General features: G+C 38.5%; 1 protein-coding gene across 3 annotated transcripts in view; it reads left to right on the forward strand.

Annotated features, from left to right (window-relative positions):
• The window catches only part of LOC141947086 (glypican-5-like), a 396,015-nt gene that overhangs the window by 74,343 nt on the left and 304,185 nt on the right, over positions 1–17,487 (forward strand). For all 3 annotated transcript variants that reach the window (XR_012630020.1, XR_012630021.1, XM_074877779.1), the window contains exon 3: positions 15,109–15,803. Coding sequence is in view for 1 of the 3 variants with exons in the window: in XM_074877779.1 (XP_074733880.1) it covers positions 15,109–15,803 (695 nt within the window). In the remaining 2 variants the exon portion in view is untranslated. The remainder of the gene's footprint in view (positions 1–15,108; positions 15,804–17,487) is intronic.

A 17,487-nucleotide genomic window follows, 5' to 3' on the forward strand; every position in this document is an offset into this window, starting at 1 on the left:
TCCCATTACAGGGTTATACAGATAAAGTTTCATGCCAAAGGGCCTTTCTTAAAATAAGTAATCAGTTCTGGGGCAACAGAGAGTAGAACTTAAGCAGTGGGAGGTGTCTATTAAAATTAATTTAAAGGTCCAGAAAAGGAAGTGGAGAATTTACTTGATCATGAAAATGGCTGAATCTTGTAATTTCTCCTGAAACAAAACCAAGAAAATTGCTGTCAGAATGTTTCACAGTGGTGATTTCCCCCCCCTGCCTGCCCCCCTCTTTTTAGAATGTAATGTTTACTTTTTTGATTTGACTGGGCTAAAAATGGGATACCTAAATGAGTAGGTAACAAAAATGGATTTATTTTTATTGATTCCCTATGACCTTGAAATGAAGATAAGCATTTTAAGAAGATAAATTCTTCATAGATTTTGTCTTTTTGTTAAGCATGTTTGCTTCCCGTATGTTAAATGTTTCTTATAATATGATTTATACAAAGTTATGACACAACTGAGTGATTAAAAATGGCTGAGTTTGTAGGATAGAAGAGAAAGTGACTATACTGTAGAGCTCTCTGTACTTACTGTTGAGAATTAAATTTTTTGTCTTATGAGAGAATAAGAGTAACTGATGGACTCACAAATGCAGTGTTGAAAAGCCAGGACTGTGCTGTAGTAAAGTGAATGGCTGCATATCTGAAATAGTTTTGCTATGCTCTTTTTATATCTAAGATGTATATGAGTGAGGGTTCCTGTTAGAGCTTTGAAGTGAAATTTTGGACTTCATGCCTGGATAATTTTCTGTCTGAAGAAAGCAAGATAGCAATAAGATATACTCCATGAGTCTATTTGGAAGTATGGAGGCAGCTGCAGAGGGGTAATAGGTGGCAATGTAGAATGCAATTTATAGCTGCAGTTTACAGCTGGTCCCTCTCCAGCAGGGATGCTTGTGTCCCACATGCATTCCAATTCTTTTCCAGTTTAGACAGCTCCCCAAACTTCTTTGCAAACTAGAGCACTTAAGTAATATTAGATAGGTCCTTCCTGATGGGCATGCGATGGAAGCCAAATATTTTTCTTAGATGTGTCCAGTGCTTCCTGCATTGTATACTGAGTTTTACGTATCAACCTCTTTTAACCTGTCAGCCTCTTAATTTATGAATGTTTTCAATGTTCTGGTTCATTGTACCATAGTTCTGCAATGCTGCTTGCATCCATGAGATCCTCTCTTTCCTAAAAGACACTACTGGCTTAATTGGAGCTTGTTAAGGCTTGCGATACCATTTATGTAGGTCACAGTTTTGGTGCTTTAGTTCTGAATACTAGTTTGCTAAACTCCCTCTAAAGCTACCTGGAAAGGGAAGCTCTAAATTGTAATTAAAGAGAGCATTATGTGGCTGCAGTCAATGTCAGTTCACTAATTCATGCTAGAAGTCTGCTGTAGCATAATGGGTAATTTGCTTTCATTCTCAGATTGATTTATCTGCAACTCTTATTTTTCATTAAGTTGATGAGTAAAAGATTGCAAAACTTTAAACAGAACTATAAAAGCTGCATGTATATGAGAGGTTTTAACAATTGCGCATTAAAACTTCAGTATGACAGATGTATGCGATAGATACTTTGACCCTCAATTCAAAGTCTAATATTTATAGTCAAGTTTCATCACTAGTGATCCATGTTTAACCAAAACAAAGTAAGCATACGTTGTAATGTACCAAATACCTATAAGCAACAGAGGAAGCAATACAGCGATGACTTTGATAATAGAGCATGAGAAAGTAGGAGAAGAAAATCATATTGCATTCCCACAAAAATCTACTGTTATCTCTGTTTGGGCCTGCACTCGGTGAGATAATTGAGAACATCAGTGACCCTCAGTAGGTAAAGCTTATGCTTAAATACCTTTGTGAATCAGGCCCCAAGTTAAAAATGTGAGTTTCAGGCATAAAAATTGAGAACTGCTCCTTCTTGTGGAAGACGCAGGTGGGAAGCAAAAAAGATCTGTGAGGGTTTTAAGAAGCATTTTCCAGGAGTTCTGACATACTAGGGAAAAAGGATACCAGAGAAATGGACAAAATCAGTTGCATGTACCTTTCTTATATAGGAAGAAACAGGTCCTGCAGAAAGGGGAAACCCCCTGAGTTCAGAGAATGGTCCTTTTAGTGCATATAATGCATGTCTGTGACATTCTGTAAGTGAGGGAAGCAACTTACTGAAGTGAGGACTTAACATGGCATCTTGATCTGTTTGGTGAGCTATCTCAAGAAGCCCCTGTTAATGAAATGAGCATCACCTCTTTAAGATACCCCATCAATCAAAATCAGAAATAGACCTTTTGTAGCAGTCCTTGAAGGTCAGCAAGCCCAGAGGGGAAACAGTTGCTCACTTTCAGCAACCTTCCAAGTCCCCAGATATTCAAAGTTCAGGACTATTCATGGCAGTTTCCTAACTGATCGCATGACTCGGGCTGGTCCTTGAGTCAGCTCACTTAGATTCAAGCCATAACACTTTATACAGAGGACCTTGAAATGAACAAAGCAGGTCTATGAATTCTTCAGACATTTTTCTAGCCTGTCCTCATTCTTTCTTACAAAATTCCTCTGCTGCTGCTACTCATGTGAAAAAAATGATGTGCTGAATAAGTGATCTGACCACAATAAATTTAGGGGATGAATAAGCAAGCACAGGGTTGCAACTATGTAACTTCTTGAATTTAAACAAAATCTGTGATCTTGTGAAGCCCTACTCATCTCAGAAGGTGTCTGGATATGTGTGGCAATGTTGAAATATGATGTCATGGTGACCTTATTTTGATCAAGGACTGCACAGTTTTCTGCACATAGGTTTCATTGCTTTTGCCTTTGGTCTCATTGGTGCAACTGGGACTTGTCCTGTAAAATCTCTGTAGTCAGTATTATTTGAAAAACCTACCTTCATGTATTTTCTTTAAGGAAGGAATTTCAGGAGAAAAATAGGTGTGTTGATTTATTAGTGCTAACAGGCTTTATGTGCTTTCCCTTAGGAATAACTGGATCTAGTTCCCCACAAACATCTGGTTAGCTATCAAAGCACCAACATCTGTACTTCTGCCAGTGCTGACCCATATGTTGAACAAATGCCAGTCACTTTACTTGAAAGAATTTGGAGGATAAATTGAGGAGAAGCTCTTCATCATAAAGAAAAATGTGTTCTATTTTTATAGGATTATTTTAAAGTATTGATCCACCTTCATTTTTTCCATCAGGAGAGGTTTTGTAAATATGTGAAATTTTAAAAAGCAACACCCAGAATATTTTCCTAAATTTATAATGATTTGGGTTCGGTGTCTGTTGAAGTCAGTAATGGAAGTCTTTTCCACTCTTTTTCTTCAGTAGTCTAGTTCTGACTTTAACTGTTCTGACTTTGACTGTAAAGAATGTCCATGAACAAGGTCAGTTTCTTCAAGCAAACATATCCCTTCAATTACCTTATGGTGTTATGATATCAAATATGTTTGCAAAATAATCTACAAGAGGAGACAGCCAAAAATAGGTGTTGCAGGAAAGGCTTTTGTTTTTTAAGCATTACTTGCCTGTATCTTTTATACAAGATCAATACCTTTGCCTTTAATCTAGATGAGACTATGCTTTCTGATGCGCTATGGAAGAGCCCGATGGCTCTCAGCCTGTTGACCATACATGAACCATTTAGTGGCCCGCAGCTGGTCTGTGGAACAATACTAAAGAGTGTTTTCAGCTGAAATTTGAGTGAGGATACTGCATGCTGGTATGTCACTAGTTTTGGTGGATAGTTGTCGTCCAAGGGTCTGAAAAACACAAAAGCCACTGAAATAAACTGTTTGCGGGTTACTTGTACGAAAGACTGTCTCTGCGCCAAGACTTAGCTATGGGATTTTTATGTTTTCCTTAGTTTATTTTGCAAAGGCTTCTCTATGTAGATTAGCCTGAGAAAGAAGGGCGGGTAGAGTTAGTAGGTTCGCAGTACTGGGAAATGAAGTTGATGTTACCCAATCCAGAATCAGAAGAAACAGCAGAAGGGTTTTGTAGCCCATGCTTTTGAACTAATTTGAAGTACATAGTAATTGTGAAGACTGACGTTCCCTGTCTGACTGCCCTGGTGAGTAATGATCCATTTCCCTCTTGCAGCTGAGGGCTGGAAGATCAGTGTGTGGGCACATGCAGCGCAGTTCTCAAGCCAGCTGACAGTTCTGGGTAGAGAGTCTTCACTGTTGAACACACAGGGTTATATTATTGCTGGTCTCTACATAGAGACTGTTTTCTTTGTTTTAAAGTTATTGATAAATACATTTAATTTAGATTTTACAAAACAAGGGTTTTTTAAGTCTTGTGACCTTAGCTCTTTAATGGAACTCAGACATAATTTCTTGTATTTCTACATTAGTACCTAAACAAGAAGAAAAAAACCATGAAAAACAAACAACCCATCCCCTAATTTCATCTTTGTTAAGATAATCCTGTCTCTTGTAGCTATCTTTTAGACTTTTAGAAACAGGTCATAATGGACCACCTAACTAATTCAGCTGGAAATCATGAAATAGTTCATGACCTTCTGAAACAAATGTATTATTTTTCCTACTGCCAGTTGAACTCCCCAATCAGAGCATCAAGAAAATTCTCTCTGGAGACTCCTGTCTGGTTGCTTTTCTGTTAATGAAAAGATTCCCAGAAGAAGGAAAAGACTTTTACGAAAAGACTTTTGCATCTTCCTGCTTTATCTTGATTGACTTAGAAGAGAGGTTCTTTCTTCTTAACTAATGCAACTATTTTGTACTTTCATTTTTAACACACCACAGAGATACAAATAAAATACCTCAATTTCTTCTGTGTCCAAAAGTTACTGGCAACTTTGAAGTGTGTCCCTGCCAGGAAACATGAACATGCAGTGCAGCAATGTACCAGAGACAAGTTTCAGAATGTACTTGGTACTCTGGTCACATCTGGATTCTAAAGATAATGTTTTATATTCTGTACTTCTCCACAGGTAATGTACCAGTGCTCAGTGCCTCCTGGATCATCATCAGTGCCACTGTCTAAGTCAAGCAACAGAGAGAAGTCTGTAGTGTTTTTGGCAAGCCTCGCTTGCTTGCTCTCCAAGCCCAATTGTGTCAAATGAGCAGTGCATTTGAGCTCCAACAGACCACCAGCATAAATGCCCTCTCTCTCTAACGATGGTGTCTGTGCCTCTCTGGTATTAGTACCTGGCACTGTGCATAGTTGGCACAGCTTTTACTTTCTCTGGTTTTCGTTTGCAGGAAGGCTGCAGAAGCAGTTTTTGGCCATTTTTTCCCTAATATTTTTTGAATAGTCCCTCTCCTCAAGCAGTATAAACCAGCATTATGTCTACATAGCCACATTGTACTTGTACATTAGCTGTGTCCCCACCTAATTGCATTTTGGACTTTCTGGTTTTCATATGGCAGTAGTCCATGGTTACTACGACTTCCTTGCTCCTGGATACTTGTATGTATATGTTCTACACGTGTTGTCATTTCAATGTTGCCCTCATCCTTACCTAGGCATAGATTCCAGTTAAGAGCGTTTTTTTAACTCCGTATAGGCCCAGAGCATTTAGAGTGCTATGATAAATGACATACTGCCTCAGGCACTCAAGCCAGCCCATACTGGAGTTGTGAATGTGCAGAGATTCTTCCACAAGACTGTTTTAGTTCTGGAAACTACACTATATGCACTAAATATCTCATTCCAAAAGTACTTGTGATAAAAGTAGTCTGTGAAATCCAAAGAAAAGTGATATCCTTTTACTCTGTCCAGTGGTCTGTGGGAAGAGATTATCTGAAAGCCTTAATCCTAGAGATTGCAGTAAGGGTATTATCTTCACTTACAAACTAGCCCCATGCTAGCATGCATAGTGCAGTGATTCACAGCATTGAAAAACTGCTTATACACATGGAAAAGTAATTGCTACGGAACCCCGGAAAGAATGAGGTAATTGTTTTGCATCATCTCCCAATGATAGTAGCATTTTTGTGTGTCAGTGCTTAACATGTATAGTCACCAGGAACAGTTACCTCCCTGGCTAGCCTCAGATCTGGGCATGCCCTAATGGTACCATGAGCTCCATCTTTCACTGTGTATTTTGTTAACAACCATGTGAGTTTTGAGAAGAGTACAGTTATGGTTTAATAACCAAACTGTTATGTATTGAAAATTGCTAGAAAAAGCATACTAGCCTTTGGTGCTGGAGATTCTGCTCATTCAAAGGAATCGTGGCCATGTATACCGAGTATCTGTTCTGAAGAAACCAAACTGAGGGCCATCCACCTTTTAGAGCCCAGTCTAAATCCCATCTAACACCACGCAAGTCTTGGATTGTTGGGTCAACACAGCTTTTGGGGCTGCCTGTTTTTACAACAATACTCAAACATGTCAAAAAACAAAAAAACTCCCACCCTACAGCAAGAACCTTACTTGAAAAGATACCGGGAATTTACATAATCCCATAAAGTGATGATGCAGGGTTGACTTTTAAGAAAATACTGTTCAAGCTGTTGTTTATTTTTACTGGAAAACTTTTTTATTTTCCTAGGAGAAATGATGACTTTTCAGTACACTATACATCTTTGCAACTGTGCACAGGGTTTTAGCCTAAAAAAATAGAAGTGGATGCTTTTTTTTAATGTGGCAAAAACTTTGTTCATTAGAATAGTTAGACCTGATGACAGCAATGATGACAGTTTTTGTGCATCTCTCTTGAAAGAAATGTTGATGGTCATGGAGTTGTCATTCAGAGCCGTTTCGCAAGTGCTTTGTGCTGTAATCCATCTTGGAAATTGTGTGCTACTTGTGGTAGCTGTGGCTTCCAGTCATCACTCTCCATGCTAGTGATTGATCAAATAAATCAGATAACATCGTTTCTGCTCCTAGTCTGATGGTTGTTAAACCTCATAAGAACTTCAGAGATAATTGTAGTTATGTGAAGAACCTAGCTACCTACAAATACATAACTGCTTGTTTTTTTTCCTTGTAGATTGTGAAAACCTCTTTTATAAATTAATTGTTCTTGGAAAGCAAATTAAAGGCATAGCTAATGTTGTTGAAGCACAGCCATAGCTTGTTCTTCAGTTATTTTAGCCCAACTCCAGTTAAAACTATAATTAAATATTAAGTAATAACTGACAGGTTTGAACTTGGCAGATATGAATTATATGAATCATCTTTTGGAATTCTGCTTTGATGGAAAGAGAATGATACTGATAGCCACAGCCTTATAAGAAGTCCAGCCATAGTCCTCAGGGCTTTTGCTGCTCCTCTAGATTATTTTACCACGGTGATGCTAGATGTCCATTAGCCTTCTACTGCACAAATATTCCCGAAGTACTACTTGCTTTATCTATCAGCAGAGACCCAGTGGTGTCATAAAAGGTCAATACCACATCTGGTCTCCAGCTTTCCGCTGGTCAACTGATTTAGTTTTACTTGAGACTGCTCACTTTAAAAAGGAATAAATAATTGCACCCTATAATTGCAGTGTATAAAATAATGTACAACTGTACTGAAATGCAGTATACAGAAATAATAAATAGCTAAATTTAATTACCAGCTCATTCATTGTATTCACAAAAAGTTTGAAGGTGAAATAGATAGTGAGCAGCTGAAAATCAAGTTAGCAAACTGTAACTGATTTTGTGATGCATAACAATTTCATTGAACTCTTCCATATAGCGTTTTCTTTAAAAAGGGCAGATATGGTTTGGTACACCATACTGCAGAGCTTTCTCTAGTCTGTCTTTTTATAAATATTTTTGCAGCTAGTTGCAACTATGTTATACATTGTTGTTTTGTTATTGATAAAGCCAAGGCCAGTAAGTCTGAAAAATGCATGCTCTGTGGTTACTACTTCCAACAATTTGGATATGTTCGCCAGCACACAGTCTACAGAAGTCATTATTTGATTTCATAGGAAAATGACTAGAGCAGAACAAAAGATTGGTATTTATCACTGAACCATTGTGTTATTATTAAGGTATCTCTTGGGCTTGTGTGTCTACTGCCTTATTTTCCCTTTGCATCACTGGCTTATGAAGCAGTGAGCCTATTTTAAACTTGCTGATGTGATTTCTATTATTGATGCTTTCAGAATTAAATACTCCTCAAAATGACCCAAAGTTAATAGTTTCAGTGTTCATCAATCTCACCAAAATAAGAGCTGCATATTTCCTCCCCTTCTCCCTGTACAAGACTGTATAGTAAAGAAGCTGTTTAACTTTACAAAAAGGTAGAAGAAAAAGAAGGTATCATGTAGGACTGTGTGATTCAGGAAAGGGTGTGGGTTTGCTGGCTGGGACAGCAGTCTGAGGGGGTGGTTGCTTCCTATATAATTGTACAGCTGTGCCAAGGATGAAAGAATAGGTCTGTGCATATGAAAACAACAAACAAGACCAAACTTGGCACATTTTGTGCCAAGATAGAAGTTTTCAGATGGTACTTAACGGTGTTGGTTCCTATTGCTGTTATTGGAAGTCAGTCTTCCAACAGATAATTTGGAAGTTGGTTTTCCTAAGTGTCTTAGCCTTTGCCCACGTTACCAAATTACAGTAGCAGATCTGTGGCTCTGAAGCTTGAATTGTACCAGGCTTTCTCACGTCCAGTGTTACATGTGGCAAACTGCTGTCCAAGCTCCCACCGTAGGAGATACTACTAAGGAAAGACCAGGTATTCTTATGCTCTGGAAGTCTCGCTGCTAGAATTTCTTTTCATAAGTTTTCTTAAGTTAAAAACAGTCTTAAATTACACTTCAAACGGAGCAGAGGGTTAAAGGATGATAGTGGTAGCTTGTAAATAATCCTACTCACTGATTTCTGGTTAATCGGTGTTGTCCATAGCTGTTAGGTACAGACAGAGGAGGAGGCTCATGCTTCTTACTTTTCAACTTGGGCAGTAGTTTCTAGCAACAGGTTCATGACAGCATATTTATATGTTGTTAGCAACGTATACAAGCTCATGGAGAGACTTAAGTAAAGACCTTACCCCTATGCACGGTAATGGGAAGCTGTTTGTGCCTTTTTCTGTCTGATCTATATTCTGAAGGACTGATTAGTTCTAAAGACATCTTACCCTCTCCTTGTTGTCAAGGTGAGCACATTCAAACTTCTCTTTCCTCCCTTTCCAAAACTGACTTTGCATTCTTGCTTTTGAATCTGTTTTGCCCTCTGCCTTGTTAAAAGCAGTTACAGAAGTGTGTAGAAAGCAAGAGATGCTTTCACTTGGCCCAGATTCTGAGAGCTTTCAGGTGTTTCTCTGATCCAAAATGTTTTGGAGCAAGCTTGCAATTTTTCCTACAAGTGTTGTTATAGTGTCTACTATGATGCAGTGGACATCATGCTTCTGTGAGACTGCTGATATGTTTATTAACATGTTATTTCTTGTCAGCTTCATCAAGAGCGACTGTGTTTATGTATAGGAAGACTGCCACTCTAAAACCAGTAAAACACATGAAAAAGGTAGAGTATTAATAAAGACCTTTGGTCCTATGTGCAGCAGAATGATTCAGGATAAAAAAGAAGGAAACTTCCAATGCTTGACATTCTTTGCCACTAGCAAAATGTCACAAAATGAAAATGAACCTGAAAGTTGTTTTCAAAAGCAGCTTAACGAATTAATGGTTTTCAGGCTCTGTCTTTGCAAACATGACAAAAAATTTGTGTTACACATTTGTTTTTTAAAATAATCTTAAGATCTAAAAAAACCCCCACCTGTTCATCTTGTTTAATGATGCTTTTTGAGCACTCTTTGTTCTTGTTCTTTTAAATATGTTTAGAGATCATTACGTGTCCAAAAAGTAGAACTCTGAATTTTATCTTTTGTATGTCATGTAGATGTGTATCTGGGTGTGAATTTCTGCTGTGTATGTTGTTCTCCGTGCATCAAATTGCAAATAGTATGTACTTAAATTCTACTGCTGCAAAATGTTAATGTTGTCCATTTTTTTGGAAAGCCATAAAGATGCAGAAGATTTAATGGACTTGAAAGCATTAAAAGGAAGCTATTGTTCAACAAACTTTAGCTTTCATTTATCCTCTAACTCTAATAAATGCAAGATGTTGAAGGGAAAGGAGTGGTCCTAAGAGACCAAACAAATAATGGAGCTACTTAAATTTGTCATTTTTCTTTCATGATTATACTCAAATCTAAAATGTACGCAGATGTTATTTCTGTATAGATAGTTTCAGTGTTTGCTTCTACTTTTTGAGCACTGTCAAATCTTTTCAGTAATGTTTATAATATAATGGCTTCCTTTATAAGTCTGTGGATTTTTTTAACTTTTAAGTTCATCATCATTATTGCAGAGTGTAAGGAATTATTAGTGTAGTGGAGAGCTGTTGCATTAGCAGGGTGGTTTTACCTTGTCAGTGCTGTGGGTAAGGCGCCAGCTTTCAGTCACACAGAAGCATAACAGCAATGACAGTAACTTCCCTTTGACATATGTGTGTTGTGATTTGCACTCAGTTTTATGACTTATATTTTTTTAAGCCATGGGGGTTCAGACAGTACACCCACTCTATCTGAGCCTCAGCTACAGCACAACAGCAATGTCCTCTGTGCGCAGAGGTGTCTTGCTTCGATTGATGGTGGTTCCCATGCTAACATTCCTGTGTTGGACCTGTGGAAAGAAAAGAAATGGATTTGGACTGATTCATAATGCAGCAAGCTGGAAGTTGCTTAGCCTCTCCTAATGCTCCCCATCTGACCCCTCTAGTTGCTTACAGACTAAGGATCTCAAAAGCTTGTGAAAGTCTGGTATAAGAGAGGGAAGCAAATGAACTTTCTCTATGCATGGCTATCATATGTCAATTCAGATTTTCTTGGAAAACTCCCATCTGTGTCTGTTCCTTGAGACCACATCTGCTGACCATCATGCACTGTAAGAAATCCAGGGTTTATGAGATGAGGGCAATAATGAATGCAAGCTCTCATGCTATCATGTGTGTGCAGACTTGCTATGCGCTTCGGAGAATCTTTCTGTTGAGCTCTTCCCTTGAGGCTATGTGGCCATGTGTCTGGGAGCCTGAAAAAATCAACAATTCCTTGGAACACACCCAGAAAGATTTTTGTGGCAAGAAGAGTAGCAAATTGATGTGTGGCAGTTTTGTATCTTTGATTCTTGTCCTAAGGATAAGGCTGCAGGAGGAGGTGGCCTGGACACGACTTGGGGAGCTGTTGCACCTGACTGAACTAAAATAGAGATGACAGCAATTGAACAACACAAGAAGCTGTTCCTGCTGAAGTGAGTTAGCAGGAATTGAATGCAGTCACTGAATGCAGTGTTTACATGACACGAGGACTTAGTTAAAGCTGTAGTTACAGTATTAGATATTTTTCCTTTGCCGGTACTGTTACTTAAAATCTACTTGTTCTTTGCCCAAAAAGACCTCCACATGGTGAAAAAAGAGAAAATGTTTGGAAAATGTGTTGGGCAGACTGATACATGCCTCCTAAATCTGTTTCTCCCTGTAGCATTATCCTTTAGCAGATTTCTTTAGCAGAAACGCTTAAATTCTGCAGCTTCTGTCATACAATGGGTTTAAATCAGGATTAAATCCTCCTGAAGAAGTCAGTGGTGTTACACTGGTGCAAAAGCTGGTGTGAGATAAGTCAGGAATCCTTTGTGATTGTTATTGCATTAGGTATATGAACCATAGCTGCTGTCTGGCTTAAGAGAAGTAAAGCATCCTCTGTGTCAGGATGGATGTATTTCCGTCAGAAGGAAGCTATTGCTCAAACCAAGCTGTGCCATGCTCACAGTGAATAGGCATGGATGCTATACGTGCAAAGCAGTGTTCTTCCATCTGTGTGTTAGCCTGAGCAGAATAGAATTTCTAGTGTATGTGAATGCTAGGAACCAGGCTAGAAGCCCAGCATGCAAACTGGTTAGCTGCTTGGCCTGGCAGGCTCTGTGCTGCCAGTGGAGCAGCAAAACCAGCATGGTATCTGTCATAACAGGGCTTGTCTTCAGAAGCTAATTTTCAAACACCAGCAGTTCAGATGTGAAGTTTCCAGAGGTGGCTGTATTTGATCAGCTGTGTTTGACTGTCACAGACCCATCAGTGGTGGTGTCAAGTGTTTTGTGAGTGCATGATAAACAGTTCGAACACAATTCTCCCCATGGAAGGTGATGTTGCCTTATTTTCATTAAGTAGCTACCAGTGCACGAGTTCAAAATCCAAAGCTGGCTGCTGTTTCGCTCTCCCTGTAGTCTTGAATCAAAATCTTATTTATTTTTTTGAATACTAAAGGAAGACAAAAAATACATGATGTCACCATCAAATTCTGGATGATTTTGGTTATGGCTTATTTCTGCTCAGAATCAATGTATTTGCAATTTATAGTACATTGTATGCTACTGGTGGCGGGGTTGAAGCCAAAGACTGGGAAAGATGATGAAAGATGTTTCTCCCAGTGTACATTTAGGCTTAGAATTCAGCTTTTTGCAAGTTCATAAATGTCTAACATTTGCCGTGTTTGACTGCACAGATGAGCACAGGGTTTTTCAGCTAGTGGTAAACCTTCCTTGTGATTTAGAAACTCTATACAAAGTACCATAGAAGGTGCATTAAAAGCATATAATTAATCACTTGTTTTAAAACAAGATGCTAAGGTTGCCTGGTCTGTACAGCCAGAATGCAAGCTGTCCGTTGTTACAAAATCATTCGACTGCATGAAGACCTGTTATTTCTAATTAAAGATCTAAGAACATCCAGCTGATCCAGTAATGTGATTGTCTCAAACATCTCTTAATGCCTTAACCATGAAAAAAGACCCTACATATTTCCTTCTCAAACATCATTGCTAGAGTGCCTGCAAGCATGAGTCATTTCTCTGTGTCTGACCAGTGGTGATAAAGAAGCAAATGATACCTTACGGGCGTTTGCAGCACATCTACAATCAGCAGAAATATTTTTTGTACTGTATTTTTGATGTTAGAGCTCTTTTTGCAAGAGGAATGAAGCTATATGCCATCACAATTTTTCTCTTATACAATGAAAAATAAATGACACTATTAATATTTTGATTTCATACTTGTCTCAGAATAATGCAGAATTTTATTTAATTGAATGCAGAATTTTCACAGTTAAGAGGTTTGAAAACAAAATGCTATATGGTTTCTAGTCTACAACCTAGTATTCCAGGAAGCAGCTGAAATCTGTTTTCCTGAGATGTACGTTGTTTCTGACTGTTTTGCTCTCATCTTTCATTGGGGCTGTTATTTCTCAGGACAATAAGGATACTTTCACATTCAGAAATGCATTTAATTTAGTTTTCACATAAGGAGGATGATGCCTGCAGTTCTGCCTTTATGGATGTGGAAGGTAAAGCAACAGAGTAAGTCTCTGTTGGCATTGTAGGAGACAGTCCCTGCTCCCATAATCTAATGATAGCTGAATATCTGTAAGAGAGCACGTGCAGTTGAAGGAGGAGACTTAAAACACTCTTTTCATGTTTTGAATATTTCCATTGCCTTTTTAGTATGATAAACAAAAATGGTGGTTAGGTTTGCTCTAGAAATAAAAACAAAAATTCTGTTTGAGGTGGCAAACAAAAAAGTTTTCATAGTGTGTAGTAGCACACAGCTAACTGCACTACAGTTTAGGTTGTGTCAATATTTCCATCATAAATCCAATTTTCAGGATTTTTGTCAGCTATAAAAGTCTGCTTCAGTCTGAAACTTGGCAAGGTGTTTCCCTGGCTGAGAATGAACTTTCTTGCTTTTCAACTGAAGTGTATCTGAATTCTTAATTTCTGGGATTTTATAAGCACTTCCAGAGTATTCGCTGCTGTAATACCAGTGGGAGCGCTGAAGTGATTCTCTAGCAGAAGGACACAGCGTGTGCGTGTAAAATACTGATGATTTAATGTACAACGAGATATGTTGTATTATGTGTCTGGTTAAATCACACTTTGTGGTGAAGGGATTGTAATGCTTATCATAACAAGCAAGTTAGTTGCCCAGGGAGATGTAATAGAGGAAGGCACTGAGCAGGCTTTTCTACAAAACTTTGTCAGTGTATGCTAATCTTGACTTACATTTGTATTGTGTCCGCTCCTTTGCTGAGCTGATCTTTGAGCGACTTCGGTTTGTGTTACATTGTGGTGAATCGCATAGTGATGTTCAGATGAATGTAGAGTAGGATTAGACTGAAACCCCATTATCTGGCCAGTCCTCAGGAGATGTAAAGTGATAGGTCTCCTGCCTTGACTGGAACTACTCACCATCCAGAGGAGTGCAAGAATGATTTATGTCAGAGGCTTTTTGTTGTAGAGCTTCCAAAGAAAGCAGTGGGAATGGTGTGGATTACTGTCTTCTGTGTCATTAAAAACAATCTTGGGAACTGATCCCTTCCTTGCCCCGTCTATGAATTCTAGCACCCAGTCAGTGTTTCAGGTGTATAATATTTACCTTCTGCAATTTGAAATGTGTTAACCATGGCAGTCCTTAAATATTTTTTTTCTAGGCCACTCGAAAATGGTGTAGTTAAAGGAGATACTGTTTTCCTGACCTTATTTCATTCTGGTTTTGGTTCATAGCAGGCTTGATGTCCAGGCCTAGTCGATGTTAACAAGGAGAGAATTTATTCACGTAACATCTTTCCTTTGTTACTGAGTTGTACTTCGCAAGAAGTGCCTTTCCGCCCCCCACTTGCAGCACTTTGTAACAAAAGATTCGACTTCTGTTTGTATTCAGTTATCTCACAAGCTTTCATTGAGCTACAGGGATGTTTTGGAAATGTATTTGGTTGAACTGCCTAAATGCAGCGTCAGTTACAAAAGCAGTCTTAGACCCTGCTTGTGCTCGCTTTGTTGACTTCTAGAGTTTGGGTCAGGGTCTAGCTAGTGAGCATACAGTCATCTTTTTTTAAAGAAAAACTTTTTGTATTATGTGTTGCCTTTTTTATGCGCATGTAATATTTAGGTGTCTTTTTAATTATATTACTGATGGAAGCTGTATTAAGTATTAGTGTATTCATACTGCAAATTTCATGTAAATGTTGATGTTCCTGTTCAGGACAAAATTAGTCTTGTGACTAAGATGTCAGGTGCTGGCTATTAACCTCTAGTTCTTTCTCTCCCCTGCCCCCTTTTTTAGAGGCCTTTGAGTCTTTGCTTCGCTTTGCTGAAAACCGCACAAGTTCCCTGTTTGAGACAGCTTACAGACCTATGGCAAAAGAAGCAGCAGAGCCTGTTAAAGAACTTTTTACAGACATCTCTCTCTACATTCTGGGCGCAGAGACTACAGTGGAAAGTGCAGTATTACGGTTCTTTGACAGTCTCTTTCCTCTGGTGTATAGTCGGCTAATAAACCCAGGAATTACAGATTTATCAGAGGACTATACAGAGTGTCTACGGCTTACAAGGCAAGACATAAATCCTTTTGGACGCTATTCTAAAAACATGGTTACAGAGCTGTCAAAATCTCTTTGGGCAAGTAGGATGCTCAGCCAGGCCCTCAGTCTGGGCATTGAAGTGATAAATACTACTGAACATGCAGCTCTGACGAAGGAATGTAGCAAAGCTCTAGTGAAGATGCAGTACTGCCCGCATTGCCAGGGCCTGACGCTAATCAGACCCTGTGTCGGATATTGTCTAAATGTAATGAGGGGCTGTTTGGCCAGTGTGTCAGAACTGGATGCACAATGGAGGGAGTATATCTCCACGCTGGAATATCTGACTAATGAAATGGCAGCTTCACATGATCTGGAAATTGCACTGACGGGAATCCGGAACTCCGTCAACGAAGCCATCCTGCATGCACAGTTGAATGGACCACAGCTCTCTGCTACAGTAAGTGCTCTCTAATTATTCACTGCTTCCATTTATCAGTTTCATTATGTGATGAATAAACATTTAAACAAGTTGTTGTTGTCTTTGCATCAGTTTTCAGTCTTCAACTGGATCTTTGTTTAACAGTCTGTGAAACCATTACAGATAATTACGATGGGGCTCAGTAGAGTCTGCTTTGAAATGGAAGGGTTGGGGGCGAAGTTTGTTCCTTGAGAAGCAACCCTGTAAAGCAGATAGCTCTGGCTTGTCTGCAGAATTTTCTAAACAAAAAATTGGGTATTTTATACTTGATAGCATCAACATATTTTCATGCTCTAAAACATCTGATCCTGTAACTCTAGGAGCAGTGTTTCTCTGGCATGTGAGTATTTGTAGTGTGTGGGGACACACCACAGGAATTGGTATAAGGGGTTAGAAAAGTGGGTTTCTAAATAAAGGCAAAGGAATTAACTTGCATAATTTTACAGTCCCTTTGTTTTTTTGTTGACTGAGACATCAGGAAGGCAGTACGGGTCTATAACATGTACACCTGTCATACAAGAGCTGGAAAAAGATCATGAAAAAAATCAAACTTATTTGACAGCATTTATGTAAGTAAAGGGTAAAAATACACTTAAAGTGGTTCTGTTTTTGTAAGTGGTAGGTTAAGGAAGAAAGAACTAGGATGGTAGAACTGTGTCATAAATAATAGAGGCATATGACTGGCAGGTGTTCTCTCAAAGTGTTGAAGATTAGACCAGAAATTATTGAAGTGACTAATGATGCAGCTGACTACATCTGTATGAAGTTCAACATGACTGTCAGTGGAAAAAAAATGTAGCAGTGTGGCCTTGAGCAGGGTGAAGACTAATCTAAAAAATGTAGACAGATCTGCCTATCTTGAAAGTAAAGATATTCTTGCAGAGAACAAATGAGAAGGAAATGCACAGATCTAAAAACTTAATTCCTGTGCTGAACTCTACCATATTATGCAAGAGAATAAAATACTTCAAAGAGTCTACAGAAAGAATCTATGACAGCAGGTATTCTAAACTAAGGAAGTATTTTACTGGGAGAAAAATTCCTGTATGTTTGTAACCTTCCAGGATACCTAGTATCACAGTTCTCTTCAATTTAGAACACCTGACAGAGATTTACAGTCAGTATAATATGTAGATCATAAAAAAAGCCCAACCACTTTTAGTAATCTGATAAAATTTTCATTTGATATTTGTAGTTATCTCAGTTCACATTGCCTCAGGTTCTCCTTTCCTTTTCTTCAGTGACACTTGTGTCTGCTAGTTTATCTGACATCCAAGAATAAACATGAAAAATTAAGAAAATATTTGTCCAGGTTCTTGCATAGGGCACAGTAGACGTTGGAGCCTACATGCCTTGTAGAACAGCAGGTCTTCATCGTGCTAATGTCTAGTTGGTAGTGTCATATCCCATAAAGCAGTGTTAAACCTAGAACAAAATGAACAGTATTCTTGCATCTGCTCTAATTTTCACTCAAAAGTTATTTTTATGTGAGTCTAGAAGGGAAATGAAAATCAAAGTACATTATTATTATATATATTAGTTTTATCTGACTATAGATAGATACCTCTTAAATTATCACACAGCTTCGTTACTGATTACAAAGAAGTAATTAGGAATAAAGTTAAGCTTTCTGACTACTAGCAGCAAAAATGGTCTCACAGGT

Source organism: Strix uralensis, chromosome 9, assembly GCF_047716275.1.
Source record: "Strix uralensis isolate ZFMK-TIS-50842 chromosome 9, bStrUra1, whole genome shotgun sequence".
Taxonomy (NCBI): domain Eukaryota; kingdom Metazoa; phylum Chordata; class Aves; order Strigiformes; family Strigidae; genus Strix; species Strix uralensis.